Below are 25,826 nucleotides of genomic sequence, written 5' to 3'. Positions count from 1 at the left end.
GAGGAAGAACTTTCCAAGCAGAAGACAAAGAAGTACAAAAGTCCTAGACATGAAATTGCGTTCAAGAACTGAGGAAGGTTGGCTGTAGAAGCAGAGACTGAGGTACAGCCGATGTTTTCAAAGTACATAAAACCAGTATGTACAACTCCCTGGCTTATCACAAAGCAAATATTCATGAAACCACCACCCTGGTCAAGAAATAGAACATTAAAACTGGAGCCTGTGCTCCGCAGCGGGAGAGGCCACAACGGTGAGAGGCCCGCATACCAAAAAAAAAAAAGAAAGAAAGAAATAGAACATTGCCAAAAACCCAGAAGTTCCTTCTTGCGCCACCTATGGATCAATACCCACTCCCCTTACCTACCATCAAACCTAACAACGAATCTAACTTCCATGGTAATCTCTTCCTTTCCTTTCTTAGTAGGTTTGCTGCCTAAATATGCATCCCTAAACTTTATCATTTAGTTTTGCTTGTGGTTTGAACTTTATATAAACTGAATGGGTTTGTGCCTGGTTTCTTTGGAGTAACACTGTGAGACTCATGTTTTTGTGTACACAATTCTTTCATTTTCATTGCTATATATGTAGGGGTGGGTGTAGCACATTTTCTTTATCCATTTTACTGTTGATAGACATTTGCATTATTTCCAGTTCTTGGCTATGATGAATAATACCGCGGAGCACAGGCTCCGGACGCACAGGCTCAGCGGCCATGGCTTACGGGCCTAGCCGCTCTGCGGCATGTGGGATCTTCCCGGACCAGGGCACGAACCCGTGTCCCCTGCATCGGCAGGCGGACTCTCAACCACTGCGCCACCAGGGAAGCCTGCTACTCTTTTAACCCCGCTTCTCTTCACCTCCAGCCTCCTAAACCTATAGCTCTTCTTGCTCTTTCCTATTTGGGTGTTGGTTGATAAGGATTAGTGAGAACTTCCTAGTCAGGGGCCTCTACAGTAAAAGTTGCTAACATTTATTCAGTGCTAACTATGTGCCAGAAATGCTTCTAAATGCTTTCCAAGTGTTGGGTCACTTAATTCTCTCAACAATATTGTGATGAAGGTATCCATTTTACAGATAAGGTACCTGAGGCACTGAGAGGGGAAGATGCTTACTCAAGGACACAGTTAACAGATAGGGGAGCCATAGTTTGAATCCAGGCTTTACTCCAGAGCCTGCACTCAGACATTACGACTTGCTCAAGATACTGAAAACCTTCAGCGAGGCTGAACAGTGGATTATGAGTTTCCAGGGGACTAAGAGGGGTTGTGATTTGATGTTTTTAACACAGAATCCCTAAAATCACAAGTGATGTCTATTTGGCAGACTGGCCAGGCCTTAGAGCTTACGGCCTTTGGCTTACATTTGAACAGACTGCTGTTCTTCTGAACAAACGGTTTGGCATTTTTAAGGTTGGTTTATTACATGTCTAAAGACTGGATTCACTTATATCTTTCTTATTCCTGTTCTGATCTGGTTCCCAAAAGATGGCTGTGAACTTGAGAAGGGAGGAGTGTCTTCTTATTCATCTTTGTGTTTCCACAGTCTCCAGCCCTTAGGCTTAGTAGGTGCTCACTAAATGTTGGTCCACTGGAATTAAACCCCTTTAGTCTGTATCAGCCACCTTGAATTATGGGCCATGGTAAAGGTTCCCCTCTGGGACCACCAGGTAACCCTGTTCTGCTTGGCATTGACCTTTTTTGCTTTTTCCCTGCACACAGAAGCATTTTTTTCTTTATTCTGATTTAATGTGTGTGCGGGGGTTGGTTCTCTCTGATAACTACAACAGAGAACATATTATGCATTTTTGATTACTCTACATCTTTTGAATGTATGAGTAGAAAGGACTAGAAAATTTACCCTTCATTGCTAATTGCTTGCCTTCAATTTAAAGAGTAAACTAAATCCTGTTATTCTAGCTCAATCTATTTTATCTATTCTTTCAGATGCTTTCCTCTGTCATATCTTTCCTTTTTCTCCCTGTATCATTTTTCTTTTTTTTTTAAGTTCTCAGCACAACCTCCAGGCTTGACCAGCATTCCTGTGTGCTCTCAGACTCCACCAAAGAAGAGGCAGATTGCTCTTCAATGATTTTATTATTATTTTAAAATTATTTATTTATTTATTTACCTATTTTTTGGCCATGCCGCGTGGCTTGTGGGACCTTAGTTCCCCGACCAGGGATTGAACCCGGTCCCTCAGCAGTGAAATTGCAGAGTCCTAACCACTGGACTGCCAGGGAATTCCATCTCTCTGTACCTTTTAATGAGCATTGCAGATCATTCATTTTGTACAACTTCTGATCCCCACCTTTTTGACAAACTTAATACCCATGCAAATATGAGTTTAAAGATTGAGGCACACTGACCGAACTCCCTAATCCCAGGCATCCCCAGGAGGCTACTGTCTCTCTTGAACAACCTTATCTCTGAGAGGCCCTAGGTTCCTGGAATAGGGCAGATTCTGCTTCAGAAAGGAAATGTAGTCATACTCAGAACATCCCCTAGGCCAACCCAGAGCAGCCAGGGTCTTCATTCCAAGGTTGGCTCTGAGCAGATCTGCTCTTCTCCAGACCCGCGCATGAAGCAGACTGACCTGCCGCCTGTGGGCATTCCAGCCCGTGCCTGCTGTGGACAGCCTCACTGTCTTCAGACCTCTCTGCTGGTATGTTTCCAACACTTTCACAAGAAAATTCCTAAGTCACTTCCTCCATGTGGCCTTCCTCCGATCAACCCCAAAGATCTGTGAGACCTCCTTTATTCTGTATCCCATCATCATCTCAATCCCAAAATTTAATTAAGGATTTTCCAGACTTCTTCTTTAGAATCTTTTCTGAAACAAATGGATTTGTGAGGATCTGGAAGTCATATATAAGCTTTCCTACAGTTATAGACTTTAAATGAAGTTTGGCTTCTATATTATATTGACACCTGTGAATCTGTTGCTTAATATCAATAAAAGCTCCCCAGACTCTCTGAGTGTGATGCTTTTCTTTCCTAGGCTTCCTGGTGTCATCCTTCTGTATATAGCTGTGCTCAGGTCAGCGGTGATGGTCAGCAGCCTGCCCGGGGTGAGAGTCTCCCTAAAAGGGACCCCAGAAATTGATCTACCTTTCAAGAGGCTCCATCAGCATCCAGAAACACTGTACCCTATCTCGAAAGGCATCGGTCCTGCTGCTCTGCAAATCAATGTTCTCCAGGCCTCATTTTGGCAGCGTGGGCCCTGGAAGTCTTTCTGTGCTGTACTTCTGTAGCCTTCCTTCTTGTGCACCCGCACTGCAACCTCTGCAACTTCCCCTTACTTGGCGCTGGGATTTCAGGACCTAGGAATTTTCCACGATGTCCTTCTACATGCTTTTCATCGGCCGGCCTGGGCTGGCATGTCACACAAGGCTAGCTCCTTCGGCCAACCCCCTCTGCTTAGTCAGTGGCAGCTCCGCAAATGCTGGAGGGATGACTCAATGCACGGGAGTGTGTCCTAAATACTGCATTTGAAAGTGATAGTTTTCCTGAGCTTCTCATGACAATGACTAACCTCTCTGAATGTTTCTTTATGCCTGTGAATAGCTTATCGAAACGGATTAAGCATCCTTTTATGCATGTTCTTAGTAATACTGGCAATATAGTTCTTTTTGTTTGTTATGGAAATAACCCAAATTGGGAAAGGTAGCTTTAAAACTCCCCCGCTAACCAAAGCATGATCAATTGGGGAAAAAATTTTGAATTCTTTTCTTTTTCTTGTGAGAGGCATGGGAAATAATAGGAAAGGGAAAGTGGGGAGCACCACTCATCAAAAACATATTTTAAGAAATGTGCTGGCTTCTATTTCAGGAAGGTTTACATCAACACTGTTAACAGACAAATGAAGGAAAAGGAAATGTGGATCATTGGTATTGGTACTTTTCAGAAAGGCTGATTGATAATATTTTCTTGTATTTGAGATAATCAAGGACAGAAAGCAATGTCACAGGATGTGAATTACTCCTCATGACGGTGAGGAAGGTGCCTATTTTCTGTCTGTTGTACAGTATGTCTGGGAAGTCCCTCCCACACTGAGTCCTTGGTCTTTCTTCCTCTGACCCTTTCACATGACTTTGACTCCTTATTGGCAGGGCCTTTTCCTAAGATTCTTTTGCTGATAATCCAGTCATGCTGTTCTCACACAAAGGCGAGTACTAGAAATAGGCATGTCAGGCTATGACACAGCCTTCCGCCTCCTTTGAAGGGGTAATGACCTTATTCAAGATGCTTTTATTAGGTCTCCTCCGCAAGTTACCGGAGAAAAGTCATTGCATTTCATTCACACAACCATGCTGCCACTGCCAGTCTGGGTGGTTCTTCCAAGTCTCGGTCAACCCCCGTTTTACATGGCTGAGGCGAGGTAAGAAGTTGGACAATGAATTGTAATAACCTGGCTGATTTCTTACTTTGATTTAAAAAAAAACAAAACTAAGCATTATTATTTTTTTCTGCCTGTAAAAGTAGTCATTCCGACCGTAGAAAATACAGGGAAAACATAAAGAATAAAATTAAAATCCCACAAAATATCATCGTTATTAAATTTTGGTATTTTTCCTTCTATATCTGAGTTAAGTTATCTTGTCCCACTGGATGGGTGGGACCAACAAAAGAATTTTCTTTTTCTGTTATGGCCAAATCTACTGTTTCAACCTGGGAGGATCTGTCAGTTTTCTCATAGTGTGCATCACAGAGTTTAAAACTACTTGGAAATACAGCCCAAGCTGGCTGTGCTTCTTCACCTGGTACCTGGCAGTCAGGACTAGAAGCTGGTGACACTTCTTTAATTAAAGGACTGAAGGAGGGGAAAAAAAAACAGAAACAAAAACAAACAAAAAAAAAACAAACAAAAAAAACAACTGAAGGAGAAGTCTGAACCAACTTGAACTTCCTCTGCAACCTCAAGGGCACAGGTTTCTTTCGAAAGTATGAAAGCCACTGTCTGTAAGTTATCACCTTTTCTCTCACTTTCTCGTGGTTTCATTGACGTGTGATCAGCAGAGTTCACATCAGGCACCTCTTCAGGCTCAATTATTTCTTCCGCTGTCTCCTGAAGCTCTAAGCAGGGTAACGGGGCCTCCTGCTGCTGCTCCATCTCACCAGCGGATGCTTCTTCCCAGGGACTCGTGGGCGGTGATATGGTGAGAGTGAGGTCAAGGTCAGAATCCTCCTCTGATAACTCGAGGCTGACTTCCTCTCTATTCACAGATAGGCTGGTTTGTTTGGTAAATGCAGAATTAAATGTTTCAAAACTCATATGTTCGCTGTTTAGACCACTCTTGTCATTCTTTAGTTCTGAAGAGCCATCCGAAGCATTCCTCACTGATGGGATGCAGTCAAGTGAATCTTTTTCTTCCAAGGGATCAGAAGCTGACGATGAGACTACTTCTTCAAGCTGGGACGACTCTACAGTGTCTTCCGAAGAGATGCTGAAGAGACTCTGGCTCGACAGAAAACATTCTTGAGAGAGCTTCATTTCTTCTCTGGGTGACAAATAACTAGAACTTTTAACTAGTGATAATGCCTCTGTTACAAGGCAATTATCAGACGGCGATGGTGAGCCTGCAACAGCCTGCCCTTTCTGTAATGAACACATTTCTTTAGCAAGTATCTCTCTACTCACTGAGAAGGCACAAAGGTACTTAGCGCCTTGTTGTCCTGACATTGCCAGAGAGGGAACGTCCCTAAGACCCTGTGTCTTTTCAAATGCGGACACAGGATGTCTAAGGCTTGTAGCAGGTGATACTTGTTTAATCAACTCCACATTAAAGGGTGTAGGTTTATCAGCTCTGTTTACAACTTCTGTCTGTATTGGTGCATAGGCATTTTTTTCAAAACTGAATGTAACTCGTTCCAGATTAATCACTACATACTCCGTATCATCCTCCCCTTCCAAGGATGACTGACATTCTTTGATTATAAGGCTGCTATGCTGGATAAAGCCCTGCAAAGCACCTGTTTTTGTTTGCATTTTTGCATGAAAAACATCAACTTTGCTTTCAAGGGTGCTGTACACAGACTTTTGAAAAATCATTGACGGACTGCTGATCCCATCGTAAGTCCTGGCGAATGTGGACTGTGTGACAGTATCATTATAAGATGTCACCTGTGTGCCATCAAGTGGCTCAAAGGTTTTATCTTCAGCAGGAATAGAAGATCCATTAGTTTGGGTACTTCCAATGCTAGAAAGCACCAGATTAGAGGTCTCTAGTTTATCTGACGACTCTTGTTCGGCTTTCCCCCCAGTTATCTGAAATGATAAAAGCAAAACAAATAAATTAATTTAAAAAATCAAGGGCCAAATAGATCTTTTTTTCAAGCATTTACATATGTGAAGAACAGAACAGACAAAGATCAATTTTAGTTTGCTCTGTTCTTTTGAATCTTCATAGGGCAGAGATCAAGCAAATCCCTCTCTTCTTAGGCTTAAAATACCCCCCAGATAGGAATTTGTTTTATCTAAATACACACACACGAGAACTCCAAAACTTTCTTAGTTGCACAGCCTTGTTTTTTTGTTTTTTTTTTTAATGGACTTTTGGGAAGAAAAGTGGCTAGACCACTGGCAATTTAAAGACTTGAAAATGCAGACTGTTTGCTAAATAGCATCACTTAATTCAGAAATGCAGCAGTAGAGGAAAAAGTGCTCAATTAATTTAAATTATTTTTAGTAATATTAAAAGATAATCTTTAAAGCAAAGAATAACTTATTTTAAACACCAGCTTTCAATTAGACTATAAATGCACTGTCATCTGGAATGTTCCCATGAGGAAACACTAATTATTATCTCTTGTACTCAGAATACACTGATAAGCAGCTTTCCCAAGGTATCAATCTCTATCCTGTTAAATAAAAGTCCCTTACCCCTTAGCTGTCTTCTTAGCTTATAACTGGACATAATCTCTCTCTCATTTTAATACCTCCCTATTCAACAAAGCAGCAGAAAACACAGTGCAGCTTGCATTAATAAACTCAACTAAAAGGACTGATTTAAACAGCACCAGAAAGGATTTAGCATAAACAGTAACAGAAATACCTCTGGACAATTTTGATAACCTCATAAAAAGGCTGTTTCTTTTCTTCTTTTTTTTAAAGGCTGAAGAATGGTCTTGTTCAGAATATGGTAAAGTGGATTGACCATACAGTTGACCTACACCTGTAGCTCTGGAACACTACGGCCACAGATTTCCTGCCAGATTTTGAAGCAGTCGTGTTGTAAGTCAGGACCTGTGTTTCAAATCTCTTGTTAAAAACATTTCTGCCTTAGTCAAAGAAAGACACTGACCTGAGCAATTGGCAGGGAGGAGCTGAGACTTGGTTTTAAGGGGACACGACTGGCCAGATACAAAGCGTAGAAAACTCTTGATGGCACACTCATTCTGAGAACAGTTCTATGACCCTCCCAATCGTACTGTGGCTGATAATGTTGGGCCATAGTCGTGAATCTCACCATGCCTGTGCTCTTAGTGAAATGAAAACTTTGATAATCCTAGTTTGCCCTAGAATAGGGAGTGGTACAGGATTTAAAGGTGTGTGCACCTTTAAAGTATGGGTACAGTATTCAAGAAGATGACGGAAACATATTTCTAAGTATATGCTATAGAAAGTGTTAGGAATCGTTAATTTTAACATTCTACTTTCTACTTAATACTCTTTCATGTTTGCAAGAAAATCATCCCTAATTGGACATTACTAAAGTAAGTTAATATATATTACCACGACCGAAAATACTTTATAAGAAACTAGTGTGTGTATAAATATATATGTAATAATTAAAATCTGCCTGACTAAACATAAATACTTTCTTATTCTAAGGTAGTGATTTTATGTATCTCTTTGAGAATAAGATGAAATTTATGAACCCCATCCTCAGAAAAAGAACGCATACACACGTAACATATATTTTATGTGTACACATATAAACACACACATATGTGCATATATATACATAAATACATCCACAGAATTAGACACTGAGAAACAGCTAGAGTGTCCAGATCTGAGTCTTGGCCGGACAATTTACTATGTGCCTCCAGGCCATTCTGTACTTCTCCATCCTCAGTCTTCTCACCTATAAGATGGGTGGCACGGTCCTTACCTCACCCGGCCGTGTGAGAATTAACTGAGCTAATGCGAGTGAAGGGCTCAGACCAGTCTCTGGCCCACAGCGTTCCACCAGTCTTCATTCTGATGAAGATGAGCATCTGCAGACACTCACAGACCCTCTGAGGCTCACCCCTGGACCTGCAAATCCCCACGGAAGCCCAGGTACAGAAACTCAATGTTAACACAGGCACTGAAGGTGCCCAAACCCATGTAAAATTATTCTGTAATAAATCTGCTCTGAAAGCTTAAAAAGGCAGGTATTTTGTCAATCCATTTACTTAGAATCTTGATACAACTTTTTAATTTGCTCCAATTAAAATTCGATTATCAGGCTTCCCTGGTGGCGCAGTGGTTAAGAGCCTGCCTGCCGATGCAGGGAATACAGGTTCGTGCCCCAGTACGGGAAGATCCCACATGCCACGGAGCGGCTGGGCCCGTGAGCCGTGGCCGCTGAACCTGCGCATCTGGAGCCTGTGCTTTGCAAAGGAAGAGGCCACAACAGTGAGAGGCCCGCGTACCGCAAAAAAAAAAAAAAAAAAAAAAAAAAAATTCGATTATCCGTCCTATCAGTTGAGAACAGTGAAATGAAACAAAGTGTATTTTTCATATTTACAAACAGTTATCTGCAGACTATGAGAGGTCTGGCATTTTATTTACTGTCTCAGGATTTGTTTTCTGTTTTGGTGGTACGCGGGCCTGTCACTGTTGTGGCCTCTCCCGTTGCGGAGCACAGGCTCCGGACGCGCAGCCTCAGCGGCCACGGCTCACGGGCCCAGCCGCTCCGCGGCATGTGGGATCTTCCCAGACCGGGGCACGAACCCGTGTCCCCTGCATCGGCAGGCGGACTCTCAACCACTGCGCCACCAGGGAAGCCCTCAGGATTTGTTTTTAAAAATATTTTTTAATATATTCAATTTTAGTTTCCTTTAAGGTTTATCAAAGATTTTTTATATTTATTATTACTGCATTTGATCCATAAACACTATTATAGGTAAACAGAATAAGTATTATTCACCTCTTTTAAAAGATAATAAGCTCAGAGAACAAGTAATTTGCCCCAAATCATACAACTAAAAAGCTACATAATTATGGTTGGCTCCCAGATCATCTGAGGCCTACGATTTTTTTCCTCCTTTTGTTTCTTCAATCAGGATGGTAGATAAGCTCCACCTGCAGACAATCCAGACTTTGTAAACTAAGTTTCTGGCATTCTAATCCTTTACATAGCTAGAGAATCCACTTTCCTAAAAGAAACCAATGCCTTGTTATGAATGTGATTTTACGTACAAAAAATATTTCTTCAAAAATAACACCAGCGTTTACAGTATTCAGCTTGACCTACCTCATTATTACAGGAATAGATGAAATTCTGGCTTTCTGGGGTCTCTGGATGACCTGCTGTTGCAAACATTTCTTTCTGTTCATTCTGCACCCAAAGCTCCAAGCCTCTCACAGGCGGTGGTTTCATGAAAGGAAGCAGGGGGTCAGTGATTGGGAAGGACACTTTGGCAGTAGGACCTCTGGGAGCCTCATTAGTCTCCAACAGAGGGTCTACGGAGCACCTTTCCACACCGGAGGACTCTTCAATTTCACTGAATTCAAACGATTCTAACGTGCTATTTATGCACACGTATTTTGCTGGGTTGCTGTGTTCTACTACTTTTCGGGATGATTGTATGACTTTGTTTTGATTGCTATAAAACAGAGCTACCCACATATGAAGTAAAAGCTTCACTTCTTCCATGGTATCTGGTAAATCAGTATTCCAAGGCCTGAGATTTTAAAGAAAGAAGAAACCAAAATCATTGAAAATGACTATTTTATTAGTTGATTATCTTATAAGTAAGTGCCTTAATTATTAACCTTAGTTTTTGTGTTCATTTTTATTTTAAAAATTACATGAACATGAAACAATGAGTAAGATAAAAATGAAGTTGATATAACAAATGATTACAGTGAATCTGCTTGGTATTATTCCCAAGTTACTGGATCTTACACACTTCCTTCTCCCTCCCCAGGGTTTAGCACAAGTATCCCTTCTCGCTACATTTATCTCAACAGAAAAGTTCATCCACTTTCATCCAGTGTCACTCCCACTCACCCGTGCAGTGCTCTGACTACAGTCTTCTCCAGGGGGTTGTTGCTATACTTACTTGCCGTCTAAGCTGAACACGTAATCTGCTTCCCATACGAAAGTGACCTTAAAGGAGCCGTCACAGCTGAATACGGCACGAGAGCGGCAGAAGTCCTGCAGGCTGGAGGGCAGCACCCCGCTCCTGCGCCTGAGCGCTGGGGCCTCGGAAAGCTGCTGCAGTGGGGAGGTGACCTGCTGATGCCGAAATGGCATCACTTTCCCCACTGGGGTTCCCGCTTCAGGGCCTTTAGTGCCATTCTTGGCAAACGCAGGGCCTGGGGCCCCTCTCTGCTGTAGATGCTTCTTTGAATGTTCTGCAAGGAGCAGGGCATAGGAATGCTCCACAGCAACGACAGAGCTTTGGCTTGCGTCGGAACTTTCTAGGGTTTCCTCGGGCAGTGCTGACTGGGCTTCTGCAGGGGCCTGAATGCCAGCAACCAAGCTTTCTTCCTCCTGGCTGACCGTGGGGTCTGATGTCAGATTACCCTTATCAGAGGAGGGCTTGGATAACGGTCCACCTTTTTGACTTTTAACTCCTCTATGATATTCATGGTCTGATGTACCACGCAAAGAATGTTCTTTAGAAAGCAAAACATCGTTCTGTGGCAATTCAGAGGAGCAGGGCAAGTTTCTGGGCTCAGAGGATGGTGTGGTAGAGGTAGCAGCGCTTAATGCAAGATCAGCCAACATATTTAGGGCCTGGGAGTCACAGTTGACAATGGAGTTTTCAGGTGGGTCTTCTGGAGCCACTGTGATATTTTCTGGTTGAGCTGTACTTATGCTAATAACATCTTCTCGACCATCTGAAATTTCTGATTGAAGCTGTGAAGAAGTTTCTCCTTTGGCTTCAGCATAAAAGAAAAAAAGACACATAACACTTGATTTCCATAGAATTAATTCTTTGTCATATTCCTATGGTTCAGTGAAAATCAACAGTTAAGTCAACATATTCAAGAAAAACCTCTTGATATGTTGCATAAATTGTATGTTAAATTTTTATTACCAGAGTGAGGTCTTGTCCAACTTCCTGATGTATTATAATGTATTTACCAAGGAACAAGTCTTAAGGAATGTGCATATTAATTTAAAAAGAAATCACCCTTCAAAACTGCATGTACTCAGGCTTCCCTGGTGGCGCAGTGGTTAAGAGTCTGCCTGCCGATGCAGGGCATACGGGTTCGTGCCCCGGTCCAGGAAGATCCCACATGCCACGCAGCGGCTGGGCCCGTGAGCCGTGGCCACTGAGCCTGCGCGTCCGGAGCCTGTGCTCCGCAACGGAAGAGGCCACAACAGTGAGAGGCCCGCGTACCGCAAAAAAACAAAAACAAACAAACAAAAAAAACCTGCATGTACTGACCTACACACAAGGCATACTACTCAGCTAAAGAAATATACAAAGAGAAAAAAACAAAAACAAGAAAACAAGACTCCTGCCCTCAGAGAGCTTACAATCTCGTGAGAATCTAAGAATTTCTAAGTTTAAAGTGTATATTATAGAAGGTTAATGTACTTTCTTAGAAATCATTTCCCTTGGCAAGTTATTAGAGGAACCACCTAAGTTCAAAATAGAGATGATTTTTAACCGTACTGATGTTTAATTATAATACGTTACGATACAAATAAAAAATGAGAAAAGTAAGAATATTCAGAATCGCCAATTAATTTCAAGTTTTAAAACTTCAGTTTCTGCATTAAAAACATTTCCTCTCTATTCTATCTGCAAAAAAGCAAATCTCCTCATCTACTGATAATTCTCCTTACAGCAGGTACTCAAATCTACCCACTGGCATTCGGTCAGAAAACTAACATTCTCAGGTGGTTTACTTGCCTTCTCAGGACTTTGATTCAGCCTTTTAAAATGTGATTATCGTGAAGGACAAAGTTCTCAACAATACTGGGCAGTGAGTCCCTGTAGCAGGTGGCTGGATGGACAGAAAAGCCAACTGTGCTCCTCTTTATAATTAGCAGTAGCAGGTCTGAAATAAATTACTAACCTGTCTGCAAAGCCCAATGACAGTACATTTACAGAGAAAACTCTGGCCTATGAGGTCATCAAACAGAATGACAAGAGCGTGTGTATGGTGAGGAGGGTAAAATTAATCAACCACTGCCCAGTTTTTATTTAAAATATCAAAGCCCAACGGGGTGAGGTACGAGAAAGTGGCCCAAAGAGGGCTGTCTCGTGAACCCTCCGGGTGTACTGGAAACACATTCATTTTAGGATCTGATGTGTTTACTGACACTAAGTTCATTCTATCCTTAAATACTATGGTTCTTACACTGAGTATCACTATGAGGAAGGTCGAATCTAGAGAACACTGTATTGAGTCAAGAAAAAGGGTTCATTTTCATATGTGTCATTTCAGGTAAATCATTTAATAACTGACTTGCTAGAGGTTTTCAATTAATTAAAAATACAATACTGATCATCTATCTCTTTTAAGAAATATAGATAAAATGATGCCAAATAAATTATAAAAAATTAAAGAGTTCAGTAAATAAAAACTATATTGAAAACTTTAAAAAGGACAGAAAACCATTAGTTTCAGTAACAAAATGATTGAGCCTTCTTAAACTCTGATATTTCAAGTAAAAGAAATGAAGTGGATTAGCATGGGTGATTAAGAAATAAAAGAAAAAATTAACACATTATTTAAAAGGTGGTAATCTTAAAATTTTAACTTGGAATGTGGCTGCACAATATATACAGACACTTGCAATACAAATCGCCCTATTTCTGAATACCCATTCTGGAAACTTCATTTTCTGGGCTCACTTTTCTGCCAATGCCCAGTTGCACACCTCCTCCCACTAATCGATTAGCCTACAAGTATATAGAAGCCAATTCAGCACAAGGAATTCTAATGACAAGGCTGGGAATACAATGCATTATGTATGTATCTATACTCATCCTGTTTACAAACTAATTGGAAAGACAGGACCAAGACACACCAGATGATTGGAAAATAGTATGAATTAACTCTTTAACGTTCTCAAAAACCCAAAAAAGAAATGGAAAAAAAAGGAGAAATGAGTGCAGATCAGAGCATCAGGAAATGACTCCGGGTGGACTTAGCTGAGCAGAGGGGACTGCACAGGAGTGACAACAGGCGTGGTTCGTGTGGGTGGCACCATGTGCCTGGCAGGGAAGGCACGCGTTGGGAAACGGCAGGAGAGAAATGTGCACCCGTGGGTAAGACCACCTCGTAACTGCCTGGGGAGACAAGCAGAGAGGCTGTGTTGGGTATGACTCTCTACAGGCTGTACGGTGATATGACTGAGGAGCTTTCAGAAAAATCTTCAGCCATAAACAACATTAACGAAACTGAGGAAAGGGACTTCCCTGTGGTCCAGTGGTTAAGACTCTGCGCTTCCAATGCAGGCAGTGGGGGTTCGATCCCTGGTCAGGGAACCGAGATCCCACATGCTGCAAGGTGTGGCCGAAAAAATTTTTTTAAACAATGAGGAAAGAAAAAACCAAGCTCATCCATAATACCATCACCCCAACAAGAGTTTCTTTCCCTGAATTCCACTAAATTTGAGGCTTTTAAAAAACCTAAAGGTAGATAAGAGAAAGTAGAATCATGAGATTAGACAGAAAACTGATGGAAATACAGAGATATGAGGAAATGAAGGTTTTTCTAAACAAAACACACCACCACACATACAACACAGTAGGACTCAATACCGAAGATACTGTAAAATGTATAGATTTTGCAGCTTGGTGGAGCTGCACTCTACTCAGAGAGACGGGTGTGAAGAGGGACATGGAGCTGGGAGAAAAGTGAGGTCCGCGGTGATGAGGGAACGTGCCAGCAACGAGGAGGTTCCAGCAGGTGGAACACGGAACCAGCAGTCAGCTGCTGGCTCACAGAAGGAGACTTGGTTATTCACTTCCGCACAAGTAGAAGTAGAAAAGTAAAACTGCTTTTAAAATTAATTTAATGCCTTTTGAAACCAAATACAGGGGCTTCCCTGGTGGCGCAGTGGTTGAGAGTCCGCCTGCCGATGCAGGGGACACGGGTTCGTGCCCCGGTCCGGGAAGATCCCACATGCCGCGGAGCGGCTGGGCCCGTGAGCCACGGCTGCTGAGCCTGCGCGTCTGGAGCCTGTGCTCCGCAACGGGAGAGGCCACAGCAGTGAGAGGCCCACGTACCGAAAAAAAACAAGAAAAAATACAAGTGAAATACAGGATTCGAGATTACTGACTGCTTTGAACCATGTCTTTACAGTTCCCTCTGGACAAACCTATAATATCTTCTATAACTGATTATGGTCCAGAAAAATACTGCCAGATGCTACTTGCTTGTGAATTTAGTCCTTAAAAAAGGCCATTTATACTTTAACTCTGCTAAACAGTTCATGTTCAGGCTTTCTGCAGAATGAAAAGTAGGGTCTATTTAGTGAAGGTATGAATCTTGGCACTTTCTTACTTATTCACAATGGGAAACCAAGTTACTTGTCCTGTCAGTGTCTGAACTAAAGAAGACCACAAGAACGTGACAGATTTCAACTGATCTTATACTGTTTCAATATACTACTTTATAATCTCGATTAGTCTGTATTACGGTGCTGAAATTTACAGGAAGAGGACTTCTTACCAGGTTGTGGCTGCTTTCTGATTCTGGGATTCTGATTGCCTTTTACTATATTTTCCCTCTGTTTTTGTGGAGAATTCTTCACAGGTGGCTCAGCCCTTGGAACAGTTTTGACTGGAGATGTCTCTCGTTTCCTTGCCCTTTTAGCATTCGTTGACCCTGGAACAGCTTTAGAAATAGGAGCTTCTTGGTTTTTCCAATCCAATTTGGTTGTCTGTACAAACTGTGCAGTCAGCACTTCAGCACCTTATGCAGAAAAGACACCGTTTTCTAAGGGGTAGGGGGCGCACATATTTATCAGCATAGCTTTCCTTTGATTTGTTTTGGGGGGGAAACTTTAATAATGGGGAATAAAATATAAAATTGGGGGTATTTCATTAAAAGATTTTTGAACTTGCTAAGTGTTGGTCTATATCCCTAATTAGGATTAGGAGAAAAATATCAGAGTAATAACTTTATAGAAACAAGGCATGACTTAATTTTTAAAAAAGATTCCATAATCTTTGCTGACTGATGTGGCAGGTAAGGCTGAACATGCTAGTTCACAGCACAGGGTGACGGATAATTCAATTTACACAAAAGCGACACAGCTCCCATAAAGCCATATGGTTAAAACCATGATCACACTGTAGAGAAGAGACTGTAGGTTCACAAAGAGCCATCTTACATATTTTCCTTCACTACACCTAAATATCAAAGCTTTAACGCTGCCTGAAAAATCATCTCTTAAGAGAAGACAGAGGAAGGTACATTGAAGAAAGTCCTCTTCTGATTTAACTTCCTATAAATCTATTATAATTGCTCATTTCTCTTACAAAATGCTCAGCTTTACTTCTCGCAGGGAAGGAAGGAAAGAACTAAAGGTGGGGGCACATGAGGAGAAAAAACTATTAACAACCTGCTTGTATCACACGCAGAAAGTGTTTCAATCCTTTAAGAGTTAAAAAAAAATGTTAATAAATGTTCCCTGTGAAAACGTTTTCCCCATTGACTATATAAAATAATCACACGTGTGAATGTTTGCAAATATTTTAAAATCACGTTATATGGGAAATACTATTTCTAATTGATTGAGAACAGAAAATATATTAAACAGTTTCAGAATGTGATGGTTATTAGTGAAATGTAGAAAAGAGACCAGTTTCATTTTATTCTTTTGAAGGTTAGAAAAATAAACGGTTTTTTAAAAAAGCTTTTAGACTCTCTTAATGTTGTACATTTCCCTGGGTCTAATTATTTTCTTCCCTACTAAACTATCAAAGGCAATAAAGCAGCAGTTTTGTTTTTAGAGTAAGACTTCTGATTTTATACTGGTTACAATTTCTAAAATTTTTAGCATAAAAAAAGGCAAAATATAAGTCAAGCAGGAAAACTGTTAAGACTAAATTAAGAAGAGAAAGAAAATAAGATGAGATGATCAAGACTAGGGGAAGCGTAACATCTGCACGGGCGGGAGGGGAACATCTCTCACAACCTAGGTCCTGCGAGGAAAAGGAGAAACACGAAACAGGTGACCCTGCACGGACTGCCCTGCTTATTTGCATCACTCAGTGACATGTTTCTCAAGCTGCATGCAATAACCCATGGGTGTATTATAAAATAAACTTAATGGGCTGCAACCAGAATTCTTTGTTAAATGAAACAGAAGATATCAGATTGTATTACACATAGTTAGGGTAAATGCTTCCTGAAATTTCTGTTTCAGTAATGTATGAATTTGTGTGTACTGGACTACAATATACAATGTATTTCTTTTCTATTTTTTTTGAGCTTTTGTGGTATTATATTTAGTCATCTTGGCTGGTTTAATCACATCGTTGTTGTTGTTCATTTTTTGGCCACACTCTGTGGCATGTTGTGTCTTAGTTCCCTGACCAGGGATCAAACCCGTGCCCTGTGCACTGGAAGTGTGGAGTTGTAACCACTGTACTGCCAGGGACATCCCTAAAACATATTTCTTATAGTGGATGAAATTAGCACACTTGAGAAACAGTGACAACATATATGTTGAATTATAGGTAATTTATTTAATACCTTTAAAATGGTTCATATAGAGAGAAACCCAATATGGTTGGCCTGGAATTTGTGAGGAAATGTAGAGTGTGAGTTGCTGCTTCATACTGCCGTTCTTTCTACCACCCTCCTAAACACACACACACACACACACACACACACAATTTCTCAAACTATAATTGGCCAGAAATAACTACTTGTTAAACCACAGGGTAAAATCTTAATTATCTAGGATCCTGGGGATCCACACACCTCCAGTGTTTCTTCTTTAGGCATCAGAATTTTAAAATTCAAAATACTATAGATAGGGTTGGCAAATTTTTTCTGTGAAGGGCCAGACCTCAGTCACAGCCGCCCACCTGTGCCAGCACAGTGAAGTACAGAGACAACAGGTAATGCCTGAGGGACCCTTTGGCCCAAGTCTGCTCACCTCTTCGCTAAGGGGTCATAGAGCATAAGTTCCCTAGTTTTAAACAAAATACACCACACATAATCTGAGATGACTCTAAGCCAAAATTGTGTTATTTGTCGTGCTCTGTTCACTGAAGTGCATTTGACTAACATTAAATGGCTCTGGACGCTGATTCTCCCTCAGTTTTCAGGGGGCAACAAAACCACTTGAGGAACTGTTTCAATATATATGTCTCGAGGCCACTGGACCTTGTTTCAGTAGGTCTGTAGTAGGATCCAGACGACCACTTTTAAAACACACAAAGGATTAGAAATTCTGCCCCAGGATGCTCTAGTTCTGGGAGAGTCCAGGCACTTCCCCCCCTCTTTAAACACGTTCAGGCTATCACTTATCAGTTTTTGCCATCTGTTCTTAGTGTGCCTGATTTTAGCAGATCCTCTTCTTCCACTCGAATTTGTCCGAGGACAGTTCAGAAACTGAATGACCTTATTTCTTAGACAGGTAAGTAAATAACTGAGTGATGATTTGAGCAGTTTTACAAGTGAAATACAAGCTTTTGGTGGGTGGGCTTTTGTCCTATTTCTTGATTTTCATGTTATCTAGATTAGCGCTTCTCCAACTTTAGCATGCACACAGATCACCTGGAGAGAGCTAACGGACACTGTCAAGCTACAGTCCAGGATGGTCACACAGGAACAGGGTTAACACACAACAGTTATTACTAATTGCTCATCTGAAAATCCATACAGACCATGCTTACCGTTTTCTCTTTTCTGACGGAACTTGAGAGTTGTGCGAGAGTCTGGACGCTTCTTTGCTCCACCACGAATTCTTCTGGGAAAGGGACGGCACAACTTCACCCTTTTACTCTGTACCACGGGCAGCGTGCCTGCTTTTCTCTTACGCTGAACTCTCAGATTTGATGCGGGACTTAATGGGACCAGAGTTCCCTGCCTTGTTTTAAACATCTCTTCAGAATTCTTTTGTGTTTCTGTTTCTTGTCTTACTTGTGCCGCTGAGTTGTGAAATTCAGCACCTGGAGTCATAACTAAAGAAAATCCAGCATCACAAATTCCATCTGAAATACCTTATTTCTTGGACAGGTAAGTAAATAACTGAGTGATGATCTGAGCAGTTTTACAAGTGAAATACAAGCTTTTGGTGGGTGGGCTTTTGTCCTATTTCTTGATTTTCATGTTATCTAGATTAGCGCTTCTCCAACTTTAGCATGCACACAGATCACCTGGAGAGAGCTAACGGACACTGTCAAGCTACAGTCCAGGATGGTCACACAGGAACAGGGTTAACACACAACAGTTATTACTAATTGCTCATCTGAAAATCCATACAGACCATGCTTACCGTTTTCTCTTTTCTGACGGAACTTGAGAGTTGTGCGAGAGTCTGGACGCTTCTTTGCTCCACCACGAATTCTTCTGGGAAAGGGACGGCACAACTTCACCCTTTTACTCTGTACCACGGGCAGCGTGCCTGCTTTTCTCTTACGCTGAACTCTCAGATTTGATGCGGGACTTAATGGGACCAGAGCTCCCTGCCTTGCTTTAAACATCTCTTCAGAATTCTTTTGTGTTTCTGTTTCTTTTCTTACTTCTGCCGCTGAGTTGTGAAATTCAGCACCTGGAGTCATAACTAAAGAAAATCCAGCATCACAAATTCCATCTGAAATACCTTATTTCTTGGACAGGTAAGTAAATAACTGAGTGATGATCTGAGCAGTTTTACAAGTGAAATACAAGCTTTTGGTGGGTGGGCTTTTGTCCTATTTCTTGATTTTCATGTTATCTAGATTAGCGCTTCTCCAACTTTAGCATGCACACAGATCACCTGGAGAGAGCTAACGGACACTGTCAAGCTACAGTCCAGGATGGTCACACAGGAACAGGGTTGACACACAACAGTTATTACTACTTGCTCATCTGAAAATCCATACAGACCATGCTTACCGTTTTCTCTTTTCTGACGGAACTTGAGAGTTGTGCGAGAGTCTGGACTCTTCTTTGCTCCACCACGAGTTCTTCTGGGAAAGGGACGGCACAACTTCACCCTTTTACTCTGTACCACGGGCAGCGTGCCTGCTTTTCTCTTACGCTGAACTCTCAGATTTGATGCCGGACTTAATGGGACCAGAGCTCCCTGCCTTGCTTTAAACATCTCTTCAGAATTCTTTTGTGTTTCTGTTTCTTTTCTTACTTCTGCCGCTGAGTCGTGAAATTCAGCACCTGGAGTCATAACTAAAGAAAATCCAGCATCAATAAATTCCATCTGAAATACCGTACTTCTTAGACAGGTAAGTAAATAACTGAGTGATGATTTGAGCAGCTTTACAAGTGAAATACAAGCTTTTGGTGGGTGGGCTTTTGTCCTATTTCTTGATTTTCATGTTATCTAGATTAGCGCTTCTCCAACTTTAGCATGCACACAGATCACCTGGAGAGAGCTAACGGACACTGTCAAGCTACAGTCCAGGATGGTCACACAGGAACAGGGTTAACACACAACAGTTATTACTAATTGCTCATCTGAAAATCCATACAGACCATGCTTACCCTTTTCTCTTTTCTGACGGAACTTGAGAGTTGTGCGAGAGTCTGGACGCTTCTTTGCTCCACCAGGAGTTCTTCTGGGAAAGGGATGGCACAACTTCACCCTTTTACTCTGTACCACGGGCAGCGTGCCTGCTTTTCTCTTACGCTGAACTCTCAGATTTGATGCGGGACTTAATGGGACCAGAGCTCCCTGCCTTGCTTTAAACATCTCTTCAGAACTCTTTTGTGTTTCTGTTTCTTTTCTTACTTCTGCCGCTGAGTCGTGAAATTCAGCATTTGGAGTCATAACTAAAGAAAATCCAGCGTCACAAATTCCATCTGAAATACATGGAGACTGAGGACAGCCTGCCAATAAGTCTAGTGCAGTAGATACTTCCAAAATGTACCCATTAGGATTTGAAGAATAAGATCTCAACTGAGTTAAAGACTGTAAAGGGCACTTTTCAGCTGGAGGAGTCAAGTCAAAACCACTGGACACTTTGCCAAAGAATGCAGTCTCTTTAATTCCATCCTGAGAAGCAGCAGTCAATGAAGGACTTTTGTCCACCTTGTACAGTTCTTGGAGATTATGCTTTACTAATGTGTTTGGACAGATTCCTTTTTCAGAAAATGATTTCTTTGCTTCCAGCAGGGCACAATTAAGGGCAGGTAAAATAGGTACCACCTTCAATGAGATGTCATCTTCAACTTTCAAGTCTTTCAGCCCTAAAATATATACACATGTATTAAAAACCCAAAGTTCTTGTTTTTTCAAAAACATGCAGGAAAAAACGCTTTAGATTACAAAATTACAGGATGGTTAAATATGATACAGTGTTTCAAATGGTAATCTAAATAGCAATTAATAGAAGACTTATGGATGCATTTAATGAACATATATTATCTCCATATATATGAAAACACGCACACACAGAACCAAAAAAGAGTCACTCAGATGGGATCACCAGGTGAGAATGAAGAAGGCAGGCCCGCCTGCAGCTCCATCTCATCTGACCAGGAGCCCAGCGTGGGCTCAATGCACCGGCATTTAGAGTTGGCAGAATTACTTTTCTATTCTCATCTTCTGCTTTTAAAATGTATCTAATCTGTACCTTATATGACCTACTTCAAATTCTCTTAAGAAGGTAGTCACAGGTGCAAACTTTCAGTTATAGGATAAATAAGTACTAGAGATGTAATGTACAACATAATAAAAAATAATTAACACTGCTGACGTTACATATGAAAGTTAAGAAAGTAAATACTGGGACTTCCCTGGTGGCGCAGTGGTTGAGAATCCACCTGCCTTTGCAGGGTACACGGGTTCGAGCTCTGGTCTGGGAAGATCCCACATGCCATGGAGCAACAAAGCCCGTGCACCACAACTACTGAGCCTGCGCTCTAGAGACTGCGAGCCACAACTACTGAGCTTGCATGCCACAACTACCGAAGCCCGCGTGCCTAGAGCCAGTGCTCTGCAACAATAGAAGCTACCACAATGAGAAGCACGTGCACTGCAATGAAGAGTAGCCCCCGCTAGCCGCAACTAGAGAAAGCCTGCAGCAACGAGGACCCAACGCAGCCAAAGAAGGAAAAAGAAGGGAAATACTAATAGTTCTCATCACAAGGGAAAAAATGTTTTTTCTATTTTCTTTAATTTTGTATCTATATGATATGATGGATGTTCACTAGAATTACTGTGGTAGTTGTTTCATAATGTATGTAAGTCAAATCTTTATGCTGGTAAACCCTAAACTTATATAGTGCTGTATGTCAATTATATAATATCTCAATAAAACTGGAAGAAACTAGAGTTACAACACAAACCAGTTGAACTAAAAGAAAGTAAACCCTAAGTAACCCCCAACTCTCATGGTAACTACTGGTATATATTTCATCACCTTCTCTAGCAAATGCAATTTTTTAATATTATGTAACTAGACTGACTAGTCTGTATTTTACTTCCTCTCCCTGGTTCACTCTCTGACTGAAATGCTAATTTTTCAGCAACTCAATAACCTAAAGGAAAAGAGTACAGGAAAAAAGAGAAAAGGTCAGGTCACTGAGAAATAGGTAATAAAATCCTAGAAAATGTAATTTATCAGTAATAAAAAACCCACAAATAATAAAGACCTTTGGTGCCTACTAAACTGAAGTATACCATTCTTTTTAACGAAAAAGTAACTGCAAAATTAAGAAACACCTAGCTGAATACATTTATACTTGAGCAGGTATCAGGAAAAGAATGGCAAATAAAAATAAATGGGAAAATGTGGCTAGCCATTAAAATAAAAATTCCTTTCTCTGCAGTTCATTTAGATAGTAAAAGGAAAAATAAAACATGACAAAGTTCTTATGTACTGCTAACAGTTCACGATAAAGCAGCAGTTTTCTAGACAACTTCATTATTTCAAGAATTTGGAAAGGCAGAAGTCAGAACGATTTGTAACAGGCTATTATGAAATCTAAGAAAAAGAACTTTTTAAGTCTGCTAAGCGAAGAGTCGCTCAATTTAAAACAAATAACCACAGCACTGAACATTTCTGAGTGACCAGAAATAGAAAAGTGTCTTAACGAACTAGAGGAGGCTGTGAGCATTGAACACAACAATCCAATGTTTACTCAAAAAGAAATCCTGTGCTGTTCAACCCCAAATGGTACAGGAACTAATGTTTCTTATTCAGGTGGTAGTGTACACCTAAAAATAAGAATAAAGGCAGAGCTCCTGCATACGGAGGGAGGCAGTGGGGGAACAGAGCTGGAAGCCAGCTCAGGCTCAGCTGTTTGACCTTGGGCAAGTTTAAGTTTCAGTTTCCTCATCTTTGAAATGGTCACAATAAAAATACCTATTAAGGGCTGTGAAATCAATTGTGCCTAGCAGAATATCAATGTAGTAAATGCTTGAAAAATGCAAGCAGCTATCGCCATTATGTTATTATAACTGGTAATATTTTGCTTATTCCAAACAGGTAATGCCAGCAGTTCTCTGCTTTGAGTAGCTGAATACAATTTAAAAACATCAATTAAAAAATTTTTTTGGATTGGTTGTAGCTTTATAAATACTATATACAAATCATGTTTAAACATACACAGTGTGATTATAAAACAATGAGGAAAATTTCCTCATATGACAAAAAGAAATGACTCATTTACTTTAATTTATTTATTTGCTCAGCAAGCATTTATTACTTTTTAGGTGCCTGACATTGCTAAGCAGTAGGGATGCAGTAGAATACAAGAAAGGCAGGCATTAAATAATTATAAAAATAAATATTTAAATTATATTGGTGAAAAGCCTAGGGGTCCTCATTGAAGGAAGAGTGGTGATGGGAATAAATAAAGTGATATTTAAACTGACACCTGACAGCTATGGGTAAGTGGCTAGACCAGCACTTCTCCTCCAATTTTATTCATTATCTACCCCCACCAAAGACAGCCTTTCTAGACTTTGTTTCCTAACTGCCCTCTGAAATTCTAATACCACAGATATACTGTATATCTATTTACAGACTGCAGGAGCAATATTTTTTGCCCCTAGCAGGCAATTCCTGGTTCTGGCTTGGGGGGCGATCAACATCATCTGATCAGGGGGAAGGAGACAAGTAGTCCAGACAGAGGGAAGTGCTTCTGTGAGGACCTTAAGTCCTACTGACGGGGAGACTATGATAAAACCAACTCCCAGCTCTTGTTGTTCCATAACAAATGAATCCAGTTTTGGACATGCTGAATGTGAGGACCATCTGAGACATTTAAGTAGAAAGAAATGTCCATAGGCAGGTGGATATCTGAGCATGGAGCAGACAGGAAAGGATAAGCCTACAAAGAAAGGAGATGAAGGATTGACCAGGGAGAGTAAAGGAAGAAAGTTATTTAAGAGAAGAAAAGAGTTACCAGGGTCATATGCTGCTGAGAGTTTAAGATGAGGACTGAAAAATGGCCCACAGGTGCAGTGAACTGCCAGTCCTGGTCCTTACCTGCTGACGGGGATGAATGGAATAAATGCAACCCGTGAAGACCCATCTGCTCCTCTCCAAAACCTACACAGAATGAGAATCAGAAGAAACGTGAGGTTGCTGATCTTATACAATAAAAGTAAACATACTGAAAAACATTTATTCAAAAAGTTGTTCTTACTTGTTTCTGACATTAAGGCTGACGACATAAGTAAAATGAAAAATTCTCGATCTTCTAAGCATTTGACGATTGCCTTAAACATAAAATAGCAAGAAAGAAGATTCAATTCCTCTCTCCTTCTCCCTCTACCACATTCTTCAGTGATTTTTAAGCTCATGAAAAGTTAAAGAAAAAAATTCTTGAAATGTCAGTATTTATGGGAATCAGGACAATTTTGTCCCCAGTATCAGAAACTGCAAGCTCCTTAGCATTCAAGTAATCTTGGCCTTGTTATGGCTACATATAATAAATAACTAGAACATCATGGGTTAGTTTTAGGATAGTGTTCAATTACATAACAAATCAATCAGAAACAACGTCTTTCATTTTTTTTCATTGACATGTTGGACATTTCATACTGCTAAGTAGCCGCTCTGTTCCCATTTAGCCACTACAAATTCAAGGTCAATCAGACCTATGATTAACATGTTAAGCTCATTTTAATACAAAACATATCACAGAATCCTGGGACTAGAAAAACTGGAAGATACCATCCATTAAAAGAATCCTTTCTACAGCTTCCTAAGAGATGAGTAATAAAAGGAAATAACATCATTAGGTCCCCTGGTTATAAGAAATGCAGATGAAAATAAATACTTCTATTTTCCCTCTACCACAGTCTTCAGTGGCATCTTCTGTCATTCTAAATCACAGAGATAACAGCTCTTCTTCCCCATTAGTCACCATTTCAAAAGCCTATATACCCTTAACAAAGATAAAATTCAATGTCATACAATAATTTCTCAGTTAAAAAAACAGAATAAAAGATACCACTTTATAAAGTGATAAAACATACTTCAAAACTTGACAGGTCATAAGCCTACAAATATGATAAATCAATAAATTATTCAACAACTCAAGTATGAAAAAAAGACTTCTTTTCTAATTATTTATTGGAACTAATTATGAGACTGAAACTTCACCCACAGGAACAATCACTATTGTGAGTCTCCAAACATTTCTATCACAGCCCCTATGCATTGGTTGGTTTACATTTTTGTCTCCTATAGTCTTGTAAGTTCCTTGATGGCAGGGACAATTTGTCTTTTTGCTTCTGGCACACAGTAAGCACTCAAGAAAGAATTACTGAATAAATGTATCAACAGTTATATATACCCATATCTTTGGTATTTATCAGCAAACAGATGTAATTCTTGTTTTATCTTTTTATCGGTGTAAAGAGTAAAAGTGACAATAATTAGCTACATTATTCTGAATTTTAGTTTTGTAATATAGATGAAAGTAAAATCCTATATCTGCTTAAAACTGTACATTCCTTTATTCCAAAATATGTGCACGTAAAACAAATATGTAGTGTATCTTATTAGTCTCTCAAATTATGCGCTGAAAGGGCTATATAAAATTCCTATTTTAACCTTTGTGGGGAAAAAAATCATAGAATCTTTGAAATATCTACTTCTAGCCTTTTCCATTCACACACAGAAAAATCCAGCCATACATGTCTTTACCACCTTTTAAAGAAGAGACCTTCCTCAGTACTGTTCTTGAAGTCCAGTGTTGTAGGTACAAGGGACATTTACTGCTCGTCCACTATACACCAGGCACCAAGGTGTCAAAGATGCTTAAGACATGATACCTACCCTCAAGGAGCTCGATGTCTAGGTAGGGAGACCGATATGGAAAGATTATTCATTATAAAATGAGGCAGGAAAAGCAGCCTGGAGCACTGAGAGCGAAGGACCTTATGTGATAAGTAATTTCTGTTAAGTAATTAACACACAAACTGTGAAGTAAAGCTGGGCACCGAGTCTCCTGAGTTCAATACCAGAAGCACTCACAAGTAGACCCTTCACTAATGCATTTTCTCA

At 40.5% G+C, this 25,826-nt stretch overlaps 2 protein-coding genes across 3 annotated transcripts; both read right to left on the bottom strand.

The window, feature by feature from the left end:
- Positions 1 to 4,266: 4,266 nt before the first annotated feature.
- On the bottom strand, positions 4,267 to 9,912 carry LOC149743798 (protein TASOR 2-like). Its single transcript, XM_089906154.1, has 2 exons — positions 9,464 to 9,912; positions 4,267 to 6,264 (listed from the first exon to the last, which is right to left on the bottom strand). Exons 1-2 carry the CDS (start codon positions 9,863 to 9,865, stop codon positions 4,798 to 4,800), a joined length of 1,869 nt encoding a protein of 622 aa, XP_089762280.1. The 5' UTR covers positions 9,866 to 9,912; the 3' UTR covers positions 4,267 to 4,797.
- Positions 9,913 to 9,923: 11 nt separating this feature from the next.
- On the bottom strand, positions 9,924 to 20,643 carry LOC149743797 (protein TASOR 2-like). 2 transcript variants are annotated; one of them, XM_089906152.1, is made up of 6 exons: positions 19,846 to 20,643; positions 19,243 to 19,530; positions 18,641 to 18,928; positions 18,039 to 18,326; positions 14,857 to 15,021; positions 9,924 to 11,100 (listed from the first exon to the last, which is right to left on the bottom strand). In XM_089906152.1, the coding sequence occupies exons 1-6, from the start codon at positions 20,603 to 20,605 to the stop codon at positions 10,271 to 10,273; spliced, it is 2,619 nt and encodes an 872-aa protein (XP_089762278.1). In that variant the 5' UTR covers positions 20,606 to 20,643; the 3' UTR covers positions 9,924 to 10,270. The 2 variants fall into 2 exon arrangements, with proteins under 2 accessions (XP_089762278.1, XP_089762279.1); XM_089906153.1 differs by lacking the exon at positions 19,243 to 19,530.
- Between the last annotated feature and the right edge of the window lie 5,183 nt (positions 20,644 to 25,826).

Source organism: Delphinapterus leucas, unplaced genomic scaffold (genome assembly GCF_059928025.1).
Source record: "Delphinapterus leucas isolate spDelLeu-1000000601 "Yukka" unplaced genomic scaffold, BTC_Dleu_Yukka2 spDelLeu_asBTCV2_sq80, whole genome shotgun sequence".
Taxonomy (NCBI): Eukaryota; Metazoa; Chordata; class Mammalia; order Artiodactyla; family Monodontidae; genus Delphinapterus; species Delphinapterus leucas.
The sequence above is the reverse complement of the archived record's forward strand: the minus strand, read 5'-3'. Positions and strand labels throughout refer to the sequence as shown.